Source organism: Macaca thibetana, chromosome 19 (genome assembly GCF_024542745.1).
Source record: "Macaca thibetana thibetana isolate TM-01 chromosome 19, ASM2454274v1, whole genome shotgun sequence".
Lineage (NCBI taxonomy): Eukaryota > Metazoa > Chordata > Mammalia > Primates > Cercopithecidae > Macaca > Macaca thibetana.
The window spans coordinates 24,882,261-24,903,531 of record NC_065596.1 but is presented as its reverse complement, the minus strand read 5'-3'; the positions used below and the strand labels follow the sequence as shown (position 1 = coordinate 24,903,531).

Here is a 21,271-nt window from a genome sequence, read left to right as displayed (position 1 = left end):
GCGGATCACAATGTCAAGAGTTTGAGAGCAGCCAGGAGAATATGGTGAAAACCCATCTCTACTAAGAATACAAAAATTAGCCGGGCATGGTGGCGTGTGCCTGTAATCCCAGCTACTCGGGAGACTGAGACAGGAGAATCGCTTGAACCTGAGAGGCGGAGGTTGCAGTGAGCAGATGATCGTGCCACTGCACTCCAGTCTGGGCGACAGAGCAAGACTCCGTCTCGGGAAAAAATAAAAAAAGATAACCAGATTTTTTTCTCCTCATAAACATACATTGGCCTATGTATATTGTTTAGATCTGTGTCCCCACCCAAATCTCACTTTGAAATGTGATCCCCAATGTTGGAGTTGGGGCCTGGTAGGTGGTGATTGGATCATTGGGGAGGTTTCTAATGGTTTAGCACCATCCCCCTAGTGCTGTTCTCTTGATAGAGTTCTCATGAGATCTGGTTGTTCAAAATTGTGTAGCACCTCACTGCTCGCTCTTTTCCTCCTACTGTGGCCATGTGAAGTGCTGGCTCCCTAGTTGCCTTGCAGCATAATTGTAAGTTTCCAGAGGCCTCCCCAGAAGCTGAGCTGATGCTGCCATACTTCCTCTACAGCCTGCAGGACCCTGCATTAGCCAATTAAACCTCTTTATAAATTACCCAGACTCAAGTATTTCTTTATAGCAATGCGGGAATGGACTAATACACATCAATCTATGTTTTTGTTTTTTAAAAAACGAAGTCTCACGTTCTAGATTCATTTTATAAACATTTTCACAATTTTGTTTACACATAAAAACAAGGTTACTATGCTAACCACACAATGCCATACATCCCCCTTCTTTGAAAATTGACTGACTGCTATTTCTATACCAGTTACAGCTGTATTGTTGCTCTAGTCTGCCCTTCCAAATGACAAAATTCATTGAGATGCTCTATCTTGACCAGGCGCAGTGGCTCACGCTTGTAAACCCAGTACTTTGGAAGGCCAAGGCCAGTGGATTACTTGAGGCCAGGAGCTGGAGACCAGCCTAGCCAACATAGTGAAACGCTGTCTCTACTAGAAATACAAAAAATTAGCTGGGCGTGGCATGGTGGTACATGCGTGTAATCCCAGCTACTCAGGAGGCTGAGGTACAAGAATCACTTGAACTTGGGAGACCAAGATCACGCCTCTGTACTCCAATCTGGGTGACAGAACGAGACACTGTCTCAGAAAAAAATAATAATAATAAATGGAAGGGAGGGAGGAAGGAAGCGAAATGCACTCCAGCTGAGTGACAGAGCAAGACTGTCTCAGGAAAAAAAAAAAAAAAAAAAGGAAGAAAGAAATGTAAATCAATCAATATCTTCTAAATAATTTAAAATTATTTTTCCAGAGTTATATTTTTAACATTTTGATCTTCAGCGACTCCAACATTCAAGATTATGTCTTTCTGGATTATGATCAATTCCTCTCCTTAGTGCATGATCTCAAGATGTACCAGATACTAGTTTTTATCCATTAATGGTGCTGCTAAACTTGAACAGTTGATTAAGGTGTTTCTCTCCAGAATTCTGCACTCTAAAATTATTTTTCCCCTAAAAAGTTACTACTATCTGGTGAAAAATTGAGATACTCCAACTTATTCTATGTTTATTTCTTGGCATTATGCTCTAAGAAAAAGCTTTCCATCTATATTATTTATTTGTTTATACCAGTGTGGATTTGTGAATTTCTATTATATTAATGAGTTCACATCTACTACTGTTATTATTTTGATTCTCTGGTTGTCTCAGATTTTGCCAGTAAAATCCTCTTCAAGCAGTCCCGTATTGCCTTCTAGCTCTTCCTGTTCATCATATGAGCTCCTTGTGCACTGGTTTACTTTCTGATACTGTGTGCTGTGTGTTCCAAGTTCATTAGGTATTTTTCAAGTTCATTGGGTATTTTCCCTACCCTAGCCATGAGATCAGATATTTCTCCTAGGACTTCTGGTTCCTATTTGTGGAAAATGTAGTTAGAAACAAAGAACTGAGTGCTGGGTGTGATCACTGCTACCTTAGTGTTATTGATTCTTGACCCTCTCAGCTGACAAAACTAGCAAATATATACTTTTTTTTTTTTTTTTTTGAGACGGAGTGTCGCTCTTATTGCCCAGGCTGGAGTGCAATGATGCAATCTCGGCTCAGTGCAATGTCTGCGTCCCAGGTTCAAGCGATTCTCCTGCCTCAGCTTCCCAAGTAGCTGGGATTATAGGCATGCACCACCACGCTCAACTAATTTTGTATTTTTTGTAGAGATGGGGTTTCACCATGTTGGTCAGGCTGGTCTTGAACTCCTGACCTCGAGTGATCTGCCCACCTCGGCCCGGCCTTTTTGTTTGTTTTTTGTTTTTTGTGGTAGAGACAGAGTCTCACCATGTTGCTCAGGCTGGTCTCAAACTTCTAGACTCAAGCAGTCCTCTCGCCTCAGTCTTTTTCCACTTTTTATACTGCTATTGATGTCTACTTGTTATGATCTAGATTGCAATTGGAAAATACATTTTTATAGTGTCAAACTTTTACATTTATCAAGACTTGTTTTGTGGCCTAATATATGGTCTGTCTTGAAGACTGTTTCATGTGCAGTTGAGAAAATGTGTATTCTGTTGAGGGACGGAGAGTTATGTAAATGTCTCTTAGGTTGAATTGATGTATAATGTTCTTCAAATTATCTGTTTCCTTATTTATCTTTTGTCTGGGTGTCCTATGCATTTGAAAGAAAGGTAGGGAGTCTCTTTCTATTATTGGAGAGCTGTATATTTCTCCCTTCAATTCTGTCAGTATTTACATTTTATATTTCAGAACTCTGACATTTGGTGCATATATAAGTGTTTCATCTTAGTGAAATGAACCTTTTAGCAATATTAATGTCTCGTTTAACAGTTTTTGACTTAAAATCTAATTTATCTGTTGTTAGTATAGCTACCTGCACTGTTACTTTTTTTACATGGAATACCTTTCTCCATCATTTGCCTTTCATCTATGCATGTCATTAGTTCTAATGTGCAGAGCATATAATTAGATACTGTCTTTCAATCATTTTGACAAACTACATCTTTTTATTGGGAAGTTTCATTAATTTCACTTAAACTAATTATACACAGGTAAGGATTACCATTTTAAATTTGTGTTTTGTATGTCCTATTGTGTTTTTTCCCCTCATTTCCTTCATTACTATTGTCCTTTGTGTTGAGGTCTTTTTTTGTAGTGATACATTTTGAATCACTTCTTTTTTCTTTTTTTTTTTTTTTTTTTTTTTTTGAGATGGAGTCTCACTGTGTCGCCCAGGCTGGAGTGCAGTGGCGTATTCTCAGCCTACTACAAGACCTCTACCTCCTGGGTTCAAGCAATTCTCCTGCCTCAGCCTCCTGAGTAGCTGGGACTACAGGCACATGCCACCACGCCCAACTAATTTTTTTTGTATTTTTAGTAGAGATGGGATTTCACCATGTTGGCCAGAATGGTCTTGATCTCTTGACCTCATGATCCACCCGCCTCAGCCTCTGGAGGTGCTGGTATTACGGGCATGAGCCACTGTGCCCTGCCTTGAATCACTTCTTATTTTCCTTTGTGCATGTTTCATTGGTATTTTCTTTATAGCTATCATAAGTATAGGCAACATCCTAAAGTTATAACAACGTTTTACATTGATACCAACTTCACTTATAAGAACCCTACTCCTGCCGGGCGCGGTGGCTCAAGCCTGTAATCCCAGCACTTTGGGAGGCCGAGGCGGGTGGATCACGAGGTCAGGAGATCGAGACTATCCTGGCTAACATGGTGAAACCCCGTCTCTACTAAAAATACAAAAAACTAGCCGGGCGTGGTGGCGGGCGCCTGTAGTCTCAGCTACTTGGGAGGCTGAGGCGAAAGAATGGCGTGAACCCGGGAGGCGGAGCTTGCAGTGAGCCAAGATCACTCCACTGCACTCCAGCCTGGGAGACACAGCGAGACTCCGTCTCAAAAAAAAAAAAAAAAAAAAAAACCCTACTCCTTCACAGCTTCTTCCTTCGCATACTGTTACTGATCTCATAGTACATCTTTACGTATTGTGTACTTATTTACATAGATTGGTAGTCATTTTTATGCATTTGTCTTTTACACTGTATAGAAAATAAAAACTGGGATTACAAACTAAAATTACTATCATAATGTTGTTTGTATTGCTTCATGTAATTGCCTTTAGTATAGATCTTTATATTTTCATATGATTTCAAGTTATTGTCTAAAATCCTTTCATTTCAACTTGGAAGGATTGATTCCCTTTATCAGTTTTCCAGGCTGGAGTGCAGTGGTGCAATCTTGGTTCACTGCAACTTCCACTTCCCAGGTTCAAGCAATTCTCCTGCCTCAGCCTCCTGTGTAGCTGGGATTACAGGTGCCCACTAGCAAGCCCGGCTAATTTTTGTATTTTTAGTAAAGACAGGGTTTCACCATGTTGGCCATGCTGGTCTCAAACTCCTGGCCTCAAATGATCTGCCTGCCTCAGCCTCCCAAAGTGCTGAGATTACAGGCGTGACTGCACCTGGCCCCTTTATCAATTCTTGAATAACTTGTCTACTGGCAATTAATTCTCTCAGCTTATGTTTTTCCTGAAAAGTTATTAATTGATCACTCATTTTGGAAGTATAGTTTTGCTGAATATAGAATCCTCAATACACCAGGTTTTTTTCCAGCACTTTAATACATCATCTGGCCTTGGAGATTTGCAGAGAAATCCACTGATGATCTTTTTTTTTTTTTTTTTTTTTTTTTTTTCCTTTTTCCTTTTTTGAGACAGAGTCTCCATCGCCCAGGCTAGAGTGCAGGGGCATGATCTCAGCTCACTGCAATCTCCGCCTCCCAGGTTCAAGCGATTCTCCTGCCTCAGCCTCCCGAGTAGCTGGCACTACAGGTGTGCACCACCATGCCTGGCTTATTTTTGTATTTTTAGTAGACACAGGGTTTCACCGTGTTGGCTAGTCTGGTCTCAAACTCCTGACGTCATGCGATCCGCCTGCTTCAGCCTCCTAAAGTGCGATTATAGGCATGAGCCACTGTACCTGGCCAGAGCCACTGATATTATTGAGGATCTCTTGTACATGACAAGTCACTTTCGTGCTGCTGCTTTCAAGGTGTTCCTTTGTCTTTTGATTATAATGTGTCTCAGTGTGGGTCTCTTTGGATTTATCCTACTTGAAAACAATAATTCAGTCGCTGCCAAAATGTGTGATTATTTCTCTTTTTGAGTACATAGTCACAGAAGTTCATGACTGTAGGTCCTTATGGAGATCTCTGGGGAAAAAATTAGTGCTGTAAACTTTTGCAATCTAGCAGGGTCCATCCTTATCCAGAACTGCCCTCCCACCCCATCAAAGGAATTGTGGATTTGTAAACTGGACATGTCTTGGAATTTATTTTTGGGCTGTGAGTCTGCATTAGAGGATTTAAGTTACACTTTGGTTCACTTGAAATAGAAACCTTCGGCCGGGCGCGGTGGCTCACGCCTGTAATCCCAGCACTTTGGGAGGCCGAGGCGGGCGGATCACAAGGTCAGGAGATCGAGACCACGGTGAAACCCCGTCTCTACTAAAAATACAAAAAATTAGCCGGGCGCGGTTGTGGGCGCCTGTAGTCCCAGCTACTCGGGAGGCTGAGGCAGGAGAATGGCGTGAACCCGGGAGGCGGAGCTTGCAGTGAGCCGAGATCGCGCCACTGCACTCCAGCCTGGGCGACAGAGAGAGACTCCGTCTCAAAAAAAAAAAAAAAAAAAAAAAAAAAAAAAAAAAAAAAAAAAAAGAAATAGAAACCTTCTACCTATATAGATTATGTAACAATTTAATAGATTTCTCACAAACTTATTTATTATTATTATTCTTTTTTTTTTTTTTGAGATGGAGACTCACTCTATCACACAGGCAGGAGTGCAGTGGCACGATTTTGGCTCATTGCAACCTCTGCCTCCTAGGCTCAAGTGATTCTCCTGCCTCAGCCTCCTGAGTAGCTAGGATTACAGGCACACACCACCACACCTGGCTAATTTTTTGTATTTTTAGTAGAGATGAGGTTTCACTGTGTTGACTAGGCTGGTCTAAAACTCTGCCTCAGCCTCCCTAAGTGCTGGAATTACAGGCGTGAGCCACCATGCCCAGCCTCATCAATTTATTTTTTATATTATGGATAACAAGACCAACAAAGGAAGTTCAGCTAACCTGACTTGAAGCCTCCCTCCTTTTTCAAACACAGAGGAAGGATGATAATCTGTAATAATCCCCACCAATTGTGAAAATACACCCAAGTCAAAGTTATACTAGGGAACTCACCAGTGTCCACAAAAGAAAAAGGAAATAAAATCTGTGGTGAAAAATGGCAAAGAACATTAACCCCACATAAGCTCAGGGTACTAGATATAGAACTAGGTATTTAATATTCAGTGTGGTTGGGAGAAACAGAAATATTAACCAGAAACACAATAAGTCCCACATGTTAACACCATGTTGTAACCAAGTTGATGATGCAGGACACACCAGAGAGCAGATATAGACCCTACCAAACTTTTAATAATTGTAATAGGCAAGTATTTTCTGTTTAACCTGCTGAGTATTCTGTTACAGTTACCTTGGAGATGAGCTATTCTGGTATCTGGTGACAGTTAAAAACCAAAACACACAAAACAAAAAGAAGACTGCAGCCAATAGTTTTCTAATACTATGTGCACAAAAAGTTAATATAACAGGCCTGAGACTGCAAATCCTAGACAGGACTGCTTACAAGACTGGCCTTTAGCTGGTGTTAGGATACATGGAGTTTGAGAGGGTTGCCACCATTCCATAACTGGTAGGCATGGTTCAAGTTATTCTGAACACTTGCTCCCCTTCTTGGAGTCTAGAATCTTGATTTTGGAGGGATGATACCTACATGATTAGTCCCAATAAGAACCTTAGGTACGGGTTGATAATTAACTTCCATTGTAGACATTTCACAAGTACAATCACAATTCAATACTGGAGGAATTGTGACCTGTTACTCCATGCACAAAGGATCTTTACAAATTTATATCTGATTCCCTCCAGATATTATCCAAGAACCTTTTCCCTTTACTGATTATTTGTATCCTGTCACCATAATATAGGCATGAGTACAACTATATTCTGAGTCCTCTTAGCAAATCACAGAACCTGGAGAGATTGTCTTAGGGACCTCCAACCCACTATGCAAATTGAGACAGCATGGATGTTCATAAAGTACCTAGCATCCTGAAAAGATACAGTCTAGAACATTAAGAATAAAAATCAAATCTATCTCTAGTAGACATTTTGCTGAAGAAAGCCGTTTAACCTAATGTACCCAAAATATCACCACGGTGTCTATGAATAGAATGACAATCCTGCTCTGTGTCCTAACTGGTTCCAGACTGTTAGAGGCCCCACTGCTGTCATGCTATTGTTCCCAACCCATACACACCTTTTCTTAAAAGAATCTTTGTTGATTCTTTATGTCCACATGTATACCCCTTTATTTCTATCTCCAGGATTTTTCCACTCCTTCACTTATGCTTAAAGCAAGTTCACATGCATTATGTACGAGGACAGCTGAAGACACTCACCAATTTTTCTCTATATTCAAACTAGAGAACATTTTGTTTTGAAAACCAATTTCCACAATCCTATTCCTTAATTTTGAGTCATGTCATATTATTATATACTTGATACATACCCAAAGAAAAGGAAATCAGTATGTTAAAGTGTTATCTCCACCCCCCATGTTTATTGCAGCACCATTCACGATAGCCAAGAAATAGGCCAAGATATGTAATCAACCTAAGTGTCCACTGGATGAATGAATAAAGAAAATGTGGCCGGTGGCTCAAGCCTGTAATCCCAGCACTTTGGGAGGCTGAGACGGGCAGATCACAAGGTCAGGAGATCGAGACCATCCTGGCTAACACGGTGAAACCCCGTCTCTACTAAAAAATACAAAAAACTAGCCGGGCGAAGTGGCAGGCACCTGTAGTCCCAGCTACTCGGGAGGCTGAGGCAGGAGAATGGCGTAAACCCGGGAGGCGGAGCCTGCAGTGAGCTGAGATCCGGCCACTGCACTCCAGCCTGGGCGACAGAGCAAGACTCCGTCTCAAAAAAAAAAAAAAAAGAAAATGTGGCAAATATACACATCGGAGTACTATGTAACCATGAAAAACAACAAAATTCTATCACTCACAGCAAAGTGAATGAGCCTTACAGGGCATTATACTAAGTGATATATACCAGGCACAGAATAATAAATACTACATGTTCTCACATATATGTGGAAGCTCAAAAAGTTAATTTCATAGAGGTAGAGAGTAGAACAGTAGTTCTTAGAGGTGAGGAGGCAGGGCGGTAGCCAAAGGTTGGTTAATGAATATAGAAATACAGGCAGGTAGGAGGAATAAGTTCTAGTGTTTTACACCACTACAGGGTGATTGTAATTAACAACATATTATTTTCAAATAGCTAGAAGAGTTAATTTTAAAGGTTCCCAACACAAAGAAATGATAAATGTTTGAGGTGATGGATACGTTAATTATACTGATTTGATCATTACACATCGTATACTTGTACCAACTATCACATGTGCCCCATAAACGAGTACAATAATTATGTGTCATTTAAAAATAATGACAAAAGCATATCAAGATTCAAGCGCCTCTTGTAACGCTTCCCACAGTCCTCACATTTAGATGTTTTCTCTTCCCTGTGGTCTCTTTGTTGGTCTTTAAGACATGAACTGTGTACAATGCTTTTCCCACAGTCCTCACATTGAAGTACTTTTTCTCTACTATGGAGTCTCTGATGGGTTAGATGAGTTGAGGCCCATCTGAAACCCTTTCCACACTTCTCACATTTGTATGGCTTTTCCCCAGTGTGAACCCTCTGATGGGAATGAAGCTGTGATTTGTCAGTAAATCTCTTCCCACATTCTTCACATTTGAATGGCTTTTCATCACCATGGAGTCTCTTATGATTCAAAATACTTGATGCCCGGCTAAAGCTCTTCCCACATTCTTTACAATTATAAGGTCTCTCTCCGGTGTGGACCCTCTGGTGCATGTCAAGATTAAACTTACTGTTGAAGCCCTTCCCACACTCTTCACATTTATATGGCTTTACTCCAGTGTGGACTCTGCGATGAGAATAAAGTTGTGAATTCTGAGTAAATCTTTTCCCACACTCCTCACATTTGAATGGTTTTTCTCCACTGTGGACTCTACGATGGGTATAAAGTTGTGAATTCTGAGTAAATCTTTTCCCACATTCTTCACATTTAAATGGTTTTTCTCCACTGTGGATTCTCTGATGATTCAAAAGACATGAGGCCCAGCCAAAGCTCTTCCCACATTCTTTACAATTATAGGGTTTCTCTCCTCTGTGGACCCTCTGATGAAAGTCAAGATCCAACCTCCTTTTGTAGCCCTTCCCACACTCCTCACATCTATATGGCTTTTCTCCACTGTGGGCTCTCTGGTGAGAATAACGTTGTGAATTTGTGTAAAATCCCTTCCCACATTCTTCGCATTTGAATGGTGTCTCTCCACTGTGGACTCGCACATGTCTTGAAAGACCTGAGGCCCATCTGAAGCTCTTTCCACATTCTTTACAATTATATGGCTTCTCCCCTGTGTGGTCTATCTGATGCTTATAAAGATCTTGCCTATAAATGAAGCGTTTTCCACATTCCTCACATTTGTACCGTTTCTCTCCTGTGTGGACCATGCGATGACTATTAAGTGCTGATTTCAGACCAAAGCTCTTACCACATATATCACATCTGAATGGTTTCTCTAGCATGTGAACCGTGGAATGCCTATTAAGATTTGCTCTACTACGGAAGCTCTTACAACATGTATCACATGTGAATGGCTTCTCCCCAGTATGGATTCTTTGATGTTCCTGAAGCTGGGAATCATGAATGAAGGCCTTCCCACATTTTTCACAAACATGAGGTTTCACTCCTGTGTGTAATTTACGATGAACATAAAGTCCTGATCTACGACTAAAGCCTTTCCCACACTGCTCACATTTGAATGGTTTCTCTCCAGTGTGGATTCTCTGATGAATTTGCAGATGTGAGCTCTGATTGAATTCCTTACCACACACATCACAATTATAGAGTTTCTCCCCCATGTGAACTCTCTGATGAATACGAAGAGCTGAGCTATAACAGAAACTCTTTCCACATTCATCACATGTATGAGACTTATCTCTTGACTGTAATTGTTGATGAAGATCAAGGATGGAGACATCACTAAAGAATTTTTTACACTTCCTACCCTCAGAAGGTTTCTGTCTTATGTGAATTATAGATAGTCCTGCATCAACCTGGCAGGGCATATCATCTTGTTTGGAGAACTGAAAGCTGTTTACCATGGAGTCTTGAAACCTGGTTAAGTCACTTGAAATTTGTTCGCAGTTTTGATGACTGAACAACCCTTCATGTGTTCCTACTTCTGGAACAGTCTCCATCTCAGTTTGGATCTTGTCTCCTATAATGACACAGAATTAAGAGATGTGGGCAAGTAAAGCCTTTATTCAATGTTATCAAGATTTCATACTTAGGACATAGCCTGAAATTGTATTAAATACAGGGAATGTTCAGATTGTGTTTTCCTTTTTTTAAGAGAGTGTCTCCCTCTGTCACCCAGGCTGGAGTGCAGGGACACGATCATGGCTCACTGCAGCCTTGACCTCCTGGGCTCAAGTGATCCTCCCACGTCCACCTCCTGAGTAGCTAGGACTACAGGTACATACCACCATGACTAGCTAATTTTTACATTTTTTTTGAAGAGACGAGGTCTTGCTACATTGCCAAGGCTGGTCTTGAACTCCTGGCCACAAGTGATACTCCCATCTTGGCCTCCCAAAGTGCTAGGATTACAGGCTTGAGCCACTGTGCCCAGCCAATGTGTTTTTCAAGTACACTATGGACTCTCGTTTGCATGAGACCAATTCAGAACCACACCAAGTGTCAGATGTGAAATACTTGGTAGAAATAAAACCTTACATGGTAAATTATGTAACTAATAAATTATGTAAAGAGTGAAGTATGAATCAAATGTGAACTTTAAGGAGAAGCCACAACATCATCAAAACTTTGTATATTTTAGTTTGTATTGCATATCTTTATGAAGTACAGAAATTATCCTAAGTCACAAAGAGGCCTGGGTGATATCCTCAGCATCTGACAGGCAATCTCTCGGTCCTAAAATGTCATGCCTGAGGAGAGTGTCTCTGTTTGCCTGGAGGCAAACAAATATGAGGTTTCACTCCTGTGTGTAATTTACGATGAACATAAAGTCCTGATCTATGACTAAAGCCTTTCCCACACTGCTCACATTTGAATGGTTTCTCTCCAGTGTGGATTCTCTGATGAATTTGCAGGTGTGAGCTCTGCAAAATTAAAGCATCATATATGAAGGGAAGTGCTATCTCCTGGCAGGAGACCAACCAGCACAAAAATAAAGCATGAAACCACCAAAGCTAAGAAACCTCACAGAGTCCATTGCACACCCCAGCCACCTCCACCGGAACAGGCACTGATATCTATGGTTGAGAGACCCACAGACAGTTCATATCACAGGACTCTGTGCAGACAGCCCCCAGTACTAGCCCAGAGCTGGGTAGACTTGCTGAGTAGCTAGACCCAGAATAGAGACAACAATCACTACAGTTTGGCTCACAGGAAGCCACATCCATAGGAAAAGGGGGAGAGTACTACATCAAGGGAACACCCTGTGGGACAAAAGACTCTGAACAACAGTCTTCAGCCCTAGACCTTCCCTCTGACAGAGCCTACCCAAATGAGAAAACCAACTCTGGTAATATGACAAAACAAGGCACTTTAACATCCACCAAAAAATCACACTAGTTCACCAGCAATGGATCCAAAAAAAGAAGAAATCCCTCATTTACCTGAAAAGGAATTCAGGAGGTTAGTTATTAAGCTAATCAGGGAGGCACCAGAGAAAGGCAAAGCCAAAAAGGATACAATAAGTGAAGGGAGAAATATTCAAGGAAATAGATAGCTTAAAAAAAACCAATACAAAATTCAGGAAATACTGGACACACTTATAGAAATGCAAAATGGTCTGGAAAGTCTCAGCTATAGAATTGAATAAGTAGAAGAAAGAAATTCAGAGCTTCAAGACAAGTTATTTGAATTAACCCAATTCAACAAAGACAAAGAAAAAAGAATAAGAAAATATGAACAAAGCCTCAAAGAAGTATGGGATTATGTTAAATTACTAAACCTAAGAATAATCAGTGTTCCTGAGGAAGAAGAGAATTCTAAAAGCTTGGAAAACATATTTGGGGAAATAATAGAGGAAAACTTCCCCAGCCGTGCTAGATGCCTAGACATCCAAATACAAGAAGCACAAACAATGCTTGGGAATTTCATTGCAAAAAGATCATTGCCTAGGCACATTGTCATCAGGTTATCCAAAGTTAAGACGAAGGAAAAAATCTTAAGAGCTGTGAGACAGAAGCACCAGGTAACCTATAAAGGAAAACCTATCAGATTAACAGCAGATTCCTCAATAGAAACCCTATAAGCTAGAAGGGATTGGGGCCCTATCTTCAGCCTCCTCCAACAAAACAATTATCAGCCAAGAATTTTGTATCCACCAAAACTAAGCATCATATATGAAGGGAAGATACAGTCTTTTTCAGACAAATGCTGAGAGAATTTGCCACTACCAAGCCACCACTACAAGAACTGCTAAAAGGCGCTCTAAATCTTGAAACAAATCCTGGAAACACATCAAAATGGAACCTCTTTAAAGCATAAATCATACAGGACCTATAAAACAAAAACATATTAGAAAGCAAAAACAAAAAAATTTAAAAACCAAAGTACACAGGCAACAAATAGCAAGATGAATGCAACGGCACCTCATATCTCAATACTAACATTGAATGTAAATGGCCTAAATGCTCCACTTAAAAGATACAGAACTACAGAATGGATATGAGCTCACCAGCCAACCATCTGCTACCTTCAGGTGACTTACCTAACACATAAGGAGTCATATAAACTTAAAGTAAAAGGGTGGAAAAGGCATTTCATGCAAATGGACACCAAAAAATGAGCAGGGGTAACTATTCTTGTATCAGACAAAACAAACTTTAAAGCAACAGCAGTTAAAAGAGACAAAGACAGGCATTATATAATGGCAAAAGGCCGGCCGGGCCCACACGCCTGTCATCCCAGCACTTTTGGAGGCCGAGGTGGGCAGATCACGAGGTCAGGAGATCGAGACCATCCTGGCTAACACGGTGAAACCCTGTCTCTACTAAAAAAATACAAAAAAATTAGCCGGGCAGGGTGGCGGGCGCCTGTAGTCCCAGCTACTCAGGAGGCTGAGGCAGGAGAATGGCATGAAACCGGGAGGTGGAGCTTGTAGTGAGCTGAGATCTCACCACCACACTCTAGCGTGAGCAACAGAGCGAGACTCCATCTCAAAAAAAAAGAAAAGAGAATTCAGCAAAGTTTCCGAATATAAGATTAATGTACACAAATCAGTAGCTCTTCTATACACTGCCAGCAACCAAGCAGAGAATCAAAGCAAGAACTCAACCCCTATTATAATAGCTGCAAAAAAAAATAAAATACTCAGGAATATACATAACCAAGGAGTCAAAAGACCTCTACAAGGAAAACAACAGAACACTGCTGAAAGAAATCACTGATGACACAAACAAATGGAAACACATCTCATGCTCATGGATGGGTAGAATCAATATTGTGAAAATGACAATACTGCTAAAAGCAATCTACAAATTAAATGCAATCCCTATCAAAATATCACCATCATTCTTCATAGAATTAGAAAAAACAATTCTAAAATTCATATGGAATCAAAAAAAGAGCTCACAGAGCCAAAGCAAGACTAAAGCAAAAAGAACATATCTGGAGGCATCACATTAACTGATTTCAAACTATACTATAAGACCATAGTCACCAAAATAGTGTGATACTGGCATAAAAATAGGCACTTAGACCAAAGGAACAGAATAGAGAACCCAGAAATAAACCCAAATCCTTACAGCCAACTGATCTTCGACAAAGCAAACAAAAACATAAAGTGGGGAAAGGACACCCTTTTCAACAAATGGTGCTGGGATAATTGGCTAGCCACATGTAGGAGAATGAAACTGGATCTTCATCTCTCACCTTATACAAAAATCAATTCAAGATAGATTAAGGACTCAAATCTAATACCTGAAACTATAAAAACTGTAGAAGATAACATTGGAAAAATCCTTCTAGACATTGGCTTAGGCAAGGATTTCATGATCAAGAACCCAAAAGCAAATGCAATAAAAACAAAGATAAATAATTGGGACCTAATTAAACTAAAGAGCTTTTGCACAGCAAAAGGAACAGTCACCAGAATAAACAGACAACCCACAAAGTGGAAGAATATCTTTACAATCTGTACATCTGACAAAGAACTAATATCCAGAGTCTACAACAAACTCAAACAAATCAGTAAGAAAAAACCAAACAACCCCATCAAAAAGTGGGCTAAGAACATGAATAGACAATTCTCAAAAGAATATAGATATATGGCCAACAAACATATTTTTAAAAAACTCAAAATCACTAATGATCAGGGAAATGCAAATCAAAACCACAGTGTGATACCACCTTACTCCTGCAAGAATGGCCATAATCAAAAATCAAAAAACAGTAGATGCTGGTGTGGATGTGGTGATAGGGAACACTTCTACACAGCTGGTGGGAATGTAAACTAGTACAGCCACTATGGAAAACAATGTGGAAATTCCTTAAAGAACTAAAAGTAGAACTACCATTTGATCCAGCAATACCACTACTGGGTATCTATCCAGAGGAAAAGAAGTCATTACGCGAAAAAGATACTTGCACACGCATGTTTATAGCAGCACAATTCAAAATTGCAAAATCATGGAACCAACACAAATGCCCATCAATTAACGAGTGAATAAAGAAACTGCGGTATCATATATGATGGAACGCTACTCATTCATAAAAAGGAATGAATTAATAGCATTTGCAGCAACCTGGATGAGACTGGAAACTATGATTCTAAGTGAAGTAACTCAGGAATGGAAAACCAAACATCATATGTTCTCAATGATATGTGGGAGCTAACCTATGAGGATGCAAAGGCATAAGAATGAGACAATGGCCTGTAATCCCAGCACTTTGGGAGGCTGAGGCAGGTGGATCACAAGGTCAGGAGATCAAGACCATCCTGGCTAACATGGTGAAACCCTGTCTCTACTAAAAATATTTTAAAAATTAGCAGGGCATGGTGGCAGGCGCCTGTAGTCCCAGCTACTCGGGAGGCTAAGGCAGGAGAATGGCATGAACCCGGGAGGTGGAGCTTACAGTGAGCAGAGATCGCGCCACTGCACTCTAGCCTGGGCGACAGAGCGAGACTCCATCTCAAAAATAAAAAATAAAAAAAAAAAAAAGACAATGGACTTTGGGGACTTGCAGGAAAGAATGGGAGGAGGGCAAGAGAGAAAAGACTACAAATATGTGTAGTATATACTGCTCGGGTGATGAGTGCACCAAATTCTCACAAATCACTAAAGAACTTACGTAACCAAATACCACCTATACTCCAATAACTTACAGAAAAAATTTTTTTAAATAAAAATTTAAAAAAAGCTCCAAGACAAGTCAGAGAGAAGGCATAGTACTCAGTGTGGTCATAAAAAAACCCTTAGAAGTTTCCATGGAATGTGGGTAAACTGCATGTACCTAAAAATAGTATCCCAACAAGTAATCCTAAGAAAGTTCTAATTAGATAGGCAGCCATCAAAAGACAGAAACATGTTCTGCAATAGCTCTCATTCACTCTAGTTTGTGTATTACTTATTAACCATCTATCTCCATGATTCCTGGAGACACTGAAGTTCCCCTCATCCATTAATTTATTTATCAGGATAACAATTAGATACCTGCCATGTACCAGAACAATACCTTCTAGCCTGTGAATAGATAGCCATGAGCAAAACAGCTAAAATTCCTCCTCTTAGATATCACATTCCTGGGGGTAAAGGTGACAGGTAAACAGAAATACATAAAACACAGTGCAAGACAGCACAAGAAGAAAAAAATAGAACTGTGTTTTGTTTGTTTTTTTGAGACAGAGTCTCACTTTGTCACCAAGGCTAGAGTGCGGTGGAGCCATCTCGGCTCGCTGCAACCTCCACCTCCTGGGTTCAAGTGATTCTCCTGCCTCAGCCTCCCGAGTAGCTGAGACTACAGGCACACGCTACCACAGCTGGCTAATTCTGTATTTTTAGTAGAGATGGGATTTCACCATGTTGGCCAGGCTGGTCTCGAATTCCTGACCTCAGTGATCCACTTGCCTTGATCGCTGAAAGTAGTGGGATTATGGGCGTGAGCTACAGTGCCTGGCCTAGAACAGTATTTTAAATACAGTAGCTGGAAGTGGCCTCTCTAAAACTGAACAGAGACTTGAATATACTTAAAGAAGAAGCCAGAAAGTTTTGAGGTGAAAGAGTATTCTGATCAGAGAGAAGAGCAAGTAAGGGCTCTCGAGGCAGAAGCTTCAGTAGTAGACAGAACAATGATTCATAAAAGATGTCCACATCCAGTACCCAAGACCTACAAACATGTTATATTACACAGCAAGGGGGACTGGGATTGCAGATGCAATTAAGGTCACTAATCAGCTAACTAGAAAGTGAGGTCATTGTGGATCATCCAGGGGTAACCAACACAATCATAAGGAACCTGAAAGGCAGGAGACGGAGGCATAAGAAGAGTGGCAGAGTGAGCATGACTATGGAAGAAGGATCAGAAATGCAAAGTAGCTGCCTTTGAAGATGGAGGAACGGAAACAAGAGCCAAGGAGTGCCTAGAGACTGGTAAACCAAAATAAAGGCTTCTCCCCAAGAGCATCCAGGAAGAAACAAACACCTACAGACACCTTGATAATTATCCAGTGAGATGTGTCAGACTTCAGGCCTAAAGAACAGAAAGATAATAAATTTTTGTTGCTTAGTCGAGTAAATGTGTGGTCATTGGTTACTACAACAGGCAATACAGTGTCTTTGGCAGGTTGGAGAAACAGTATGAAGGACAGTGTGGCTGGAAAGACAAGGCAAAAGGGAGAGGACAGGAGATGTAGTCAGAGAGGTGGTGGGGGATGAACAGCATATCACATGGTCTCTAAAGCGCACTTAAAACACTTGTAACTTAAGTAAACATAAGCAGCCAGAAAGGCTTTTGAACCGAGGAATGGAAATCTGACTTACATTTCCTAAGGAACACATTGGCTGCCATGTGGAAAACAGATGTCAGGGTGGGAAAAGTGGGAGCAGGGCAACCAGCCGAAAGTTGGCTATAATAATTCAGGAAAGAAGTTTGGCTATTTAGACTAGGGCAACAGAGCTGGGAAACAGACAGAAGTAAAACAGACGGGAGAGTCATGCACAAGGACACACAGTTGCTTGCTTCTTACCTAAATTCCCTTCTCTTTGGGTTACTGTCTCCATCATCCAAAACTTTTCTTCCTTTAGGAAGTGGAAAGTATCTCTGTGGAGTGGTTGATGCCCTGTGAACATGAAAAGTCATGTGCTTAATGCTAATACATCCTAGAAAAAAATCGAATAAGTAAAATTTACTAGAAACTTAGGTTCCCAATGCATACTCAAACTTGAACACTCCAAGATACAAAGCCACTCCTGGTCCTGACGTTCCCTTACAAAGAGCGCCTGTCCTCACCTACTGAGAGCAGGTTCCTGAAGTTCTCCAGCATCACTTCTCGGTACAGTTTCCTCTGGGCAAGGTCCAGCAGCCTCAGCTCTTCCTCACTGAAGACCACAGCCACATCCTTGAAAGTCACTGCCTCCTACAGCATCAAACATATGCAACCTCAGTCTCATGACCAATGACTACTGAGAGAGGGGTGGAACAGAGCAAACATAGGGGAGGGAAGACAAGCTGTTTTGGATCTTGACAAACATAGGTCAACACATAGATTTCCTTTTTTATTTTTTATTTATTTATTTATTTATTTATTTATTTATTTTTGAGACAGTCTTGCTCTGTTGCCCAGGATGGAGTGTAGTGGCGTGATCTTGGCTCACTGCAACCTCCGCCTCTTGGGTTCAAGTGATCCTCCCACTTCAGCCTCCTAAGTAGCTGGAATTACAGGTGCCCACCACCATACCTGGCTAATTTTTGTATTTTTAGTAGAGATGGGGTTTCACCACATTGGCCAGGCTGGTCTCAAACTCCTGACCTCAGGTGATCCACCTGCCTTGGCCTCCCAAAGTGCTGGGATTACAGACATGAGCCACTGCGCCCAGCCAACTCATAGATTTTCTACTCATTCTATCTGTATCCTGACAATGATGGATTTTCTTGAGCTCCACCAGAAGTTCAATGATGGAAAAGACCTCCTGTAGGTTTACTTTGTGCACTTACTGAGTCTCCTTGTAAGTAACCCTGTAGGACTCTAAATGCAACATCCTGGGATGCACATATATAGGTTTCAATGAATCTTGCCAACTGCCCCAGTAACATTTAGCAATTCAGTCCCAGTCTTGTCTGATAATTCCCATTGTTCTCATACTTGAACCCTGAATGTTATAATTTTTCTTTAATATCTGCCACCAAACGAACAAGCTTGTGGTATCCTGTGTGGGACAGCTATGCAGTACATCCTCTGTACTCTCAAGGCATAAACTACATACATTAATTGCAGCATTGATCTATGATCTGCAGACAGTGTGCCTAGGAGCACATCCCAAGGCTCTGTGCCTTCCTGGTCACATGACCTTGGACCAGTTCACCTATTTATTCCCTCTCTAACAATTTTCATATTGTAGTTTTTTCAGTGATTAAACAAGGAAATACATGGAGCATTGGGAAAGTTGATCAGTACAGACTAAATACCTAATAAACACTAGCTTTTTAAAATTATTTTTTATTATTACTGTCATTGTTGCCATCCATTTTATCTCATTTCATGTCTGCACAGTATTCCAAAGAATTGATAATCTATTTTTATCTACTCTAAATAATCTTTAGGCCGGGCGCAGTGGCTCAAGCCTGTAATCCCAGCACTTTGGGAGGACAAGACGGGTGGATCACGAGGTCAGGAGATCGAGACCATCCTGGCTAACACAGTGAAACTCCGTCTCTACTAAAAAATACAAAAAACTAGCCGGGCGAGGTGGCGGGCGCCTGTAGTCCCAGCTACTCGGGAGGCTGAGGCAGGAGAATGGCGTAAACCCGGGAGGCGGAGCTTGCAGTGAGCTGAGATCCGGCCACTGCACTCCAGCCTGGGCGACAGAGCGAGACTCCGTCTCAAAAAAAAAAAAAAAAAAAAAAAATCTTTAATTTTATATATGCTTATTAATACCAATACTGTAAAAAAATTTTTGGGTAGATTTTGCTCCTGTTTATTTAAAATAATTTTAAATGAAAATTAAAATGTCAATAAATAGGCATATTTAAAATTGTGATCATATAATATCAGGTCTCAATTTTTTACCAAACTCTGATCTTTCAAGAGGATACATGTACACTGATTTGTCTTACCATAATCAAGAGCAGGTTATCAATTTTCCCATGATTTTTATAATCATATTAGGAAGAATTTAACAGTTTCACTTATTTGATTATAAATAATACCATCGCCTTTTCAAATATTTATTGGCCATCTCAATTTCTTCTTTTAAACTTACCTGTTAATGCCCTTTATTCATATTCCTTTGGATTTTCTTTTTCTATTCTGTACGTAAGATTCTTATGTTGGATTTTATCTTTTTTAGATATACAAGTAGTGAATATTTTCGCTCTAGGCTGTTATATTTTCTGATAACATTGTGTGCTGTATCCTTTACCATACTGAAAGTAAAGATTTTCTATCATGACTATGGTTATCACTGTCTTTGAGTGCCTGGAGCACTGGGTCCATCTGAGTAGGTGTCAAGTCAGGAAGAAAGAAGGTCACCCCGAAATGGTGCCTGGAAGGAGCAGTGCCACGTGTGGATGCTGGCTCTCAGGTTGGCACAACACAACAGGCTATAACTGCTTAACTGCAGCTTTACACAAGGATTATTGGAGGTGTTCACACAGGAGGAGCTAGATTCTGTTTCTCCCATGCTATATCTCTGTTGTACTCCCTAAGTCTTCCCAAGACTGAGAAGAACATCTGAGAATACGAGTAGTCAGATGAAATACGGTCAGGCACGGTGGCTCACACCTGCAATCCCAGCACTTTGGGAGGCTGAGATGGGTGCATCACCTGAGGTCAGGAGTTTGAGACCAGCCTGGCCAAGATGGTGAAACACCGTCTCTACGAAAAATACAAAAATTAGCCAGGTGTGGTGGTGGGTGCCTGTACTCCCAGCTACTCGGGAGGCTGAAGCAGGAGAATTACTTGAACTTGGGAGGCAGAGATTGCAATGAGCCAAAATCAGGCCACTGCACTCCATCTTTGGTGACAGAACAAGACTCCATCTCAAAAATAAAAAAGAAATTTTAACAGCAAGAGAAGCAAGCTGTATTCACCTTCAACGTGTTCATTTTTCCTCCTATTTCAGGGAATATTCAGAGTCCTGAGTGATGCAGTCCGAGGGAAAGCAGAATCCTGCCTGGAAAGTACCAGGGAAAGCAGAGAAAGAGACATGAAAGTGTGGCCAGGGATGCCGTCCGCCAACACGAATGTGTATTGTAAATGAACACATGAATGTTCACAACAGCATCATTCATAGTAACCCAAAACTGCACACCAACAAATGCCCTCCTATGAGTACAGGGATAGACAAATTGTGGCCTATTCTTACAATGGAATCTTATTTGGAAATTAAAAGGAATGAAGTACTGTTCATGCTACACCACACATGAACTTTGGAAACATTATGCTAAGTAAAAGAAGCCAGTCACATAGGAAGGCCCACATATTGCATGATCTACTTCTATGAAGTTCCAGAGTAGGCAAGTGTATATAATGAGAAAGTAGGTAGGTGATCTCTGCATATTTGAGGTGAGAAAGAGGATTAACTATAAGTGGGCATAAGGAGTCTTAATGGGGGATGAAAATGATTTAAACTGAATTATGGTGACGTTTATTCCACTCCACAAAGTTCCTAAAAATCATTAAAGTGTCAAGCGTGGTGGCTCACACCTGTAATCCCAGCACTTTGGGAGGCCAAGGCGGGCAGATCACGAGGTCAGGAGATCAAGACCATCCTGGCTAACAC

The 21,271-nt window shown here is 40.8% G+C and overlaps 1 protein-coding gene across 1 annotated transcript; it reads right to left on the bottom strand.

Annotated features, from left to right (window-relative positions):
* Positions 1 to 6,394: 6,394 nt before the first annotated feature.
* Positions 6,395 to 20,668, bottom strand: ZNF225 (zinc finger protein 225). The gene is made up of 4 exons (XM_050772008.1): positions 20,580 to 20,668; positions 17,781 to 17,907; positions 17,518 to 17,610; positions 6,395 to 10,515 (listed from the first exon to the last, which is right to left on the bottom strand). The coding sequence occupies exons 1-4, from the start codon at positions 20,592 to 20,594 to the stop codon at positions 8,630 to 8,632; spliced, it is 2,121 nt and encodes a 706-aa protein (XP_050627965.1). The 5' UTR covers positions 20,595 to 20,668; the 3' UTR covers positions 6,395 to 8,629.
* Positions 20,669 to 21,271: the final 603 nt, after the last annotated feature.

Coding starts and splice junctions, on each gene's coding strand:
- ZNF225 (XM_050772008.1), bottom strand. Junction 17,611..17,780: donor CAGGAACCTGCTCTCAGTAG/GTGAGGACAGGC, acceptor TCATGTTCACAG/GGCATCAACCACTCCACAGA. Junction 10,516..17,517: donor CCAAAGAGAAGGGAATTTAG/GTAAGAAGCAAG, acceptor GTGTCATTATAG/GAGACAAGATCCAAACTGAG.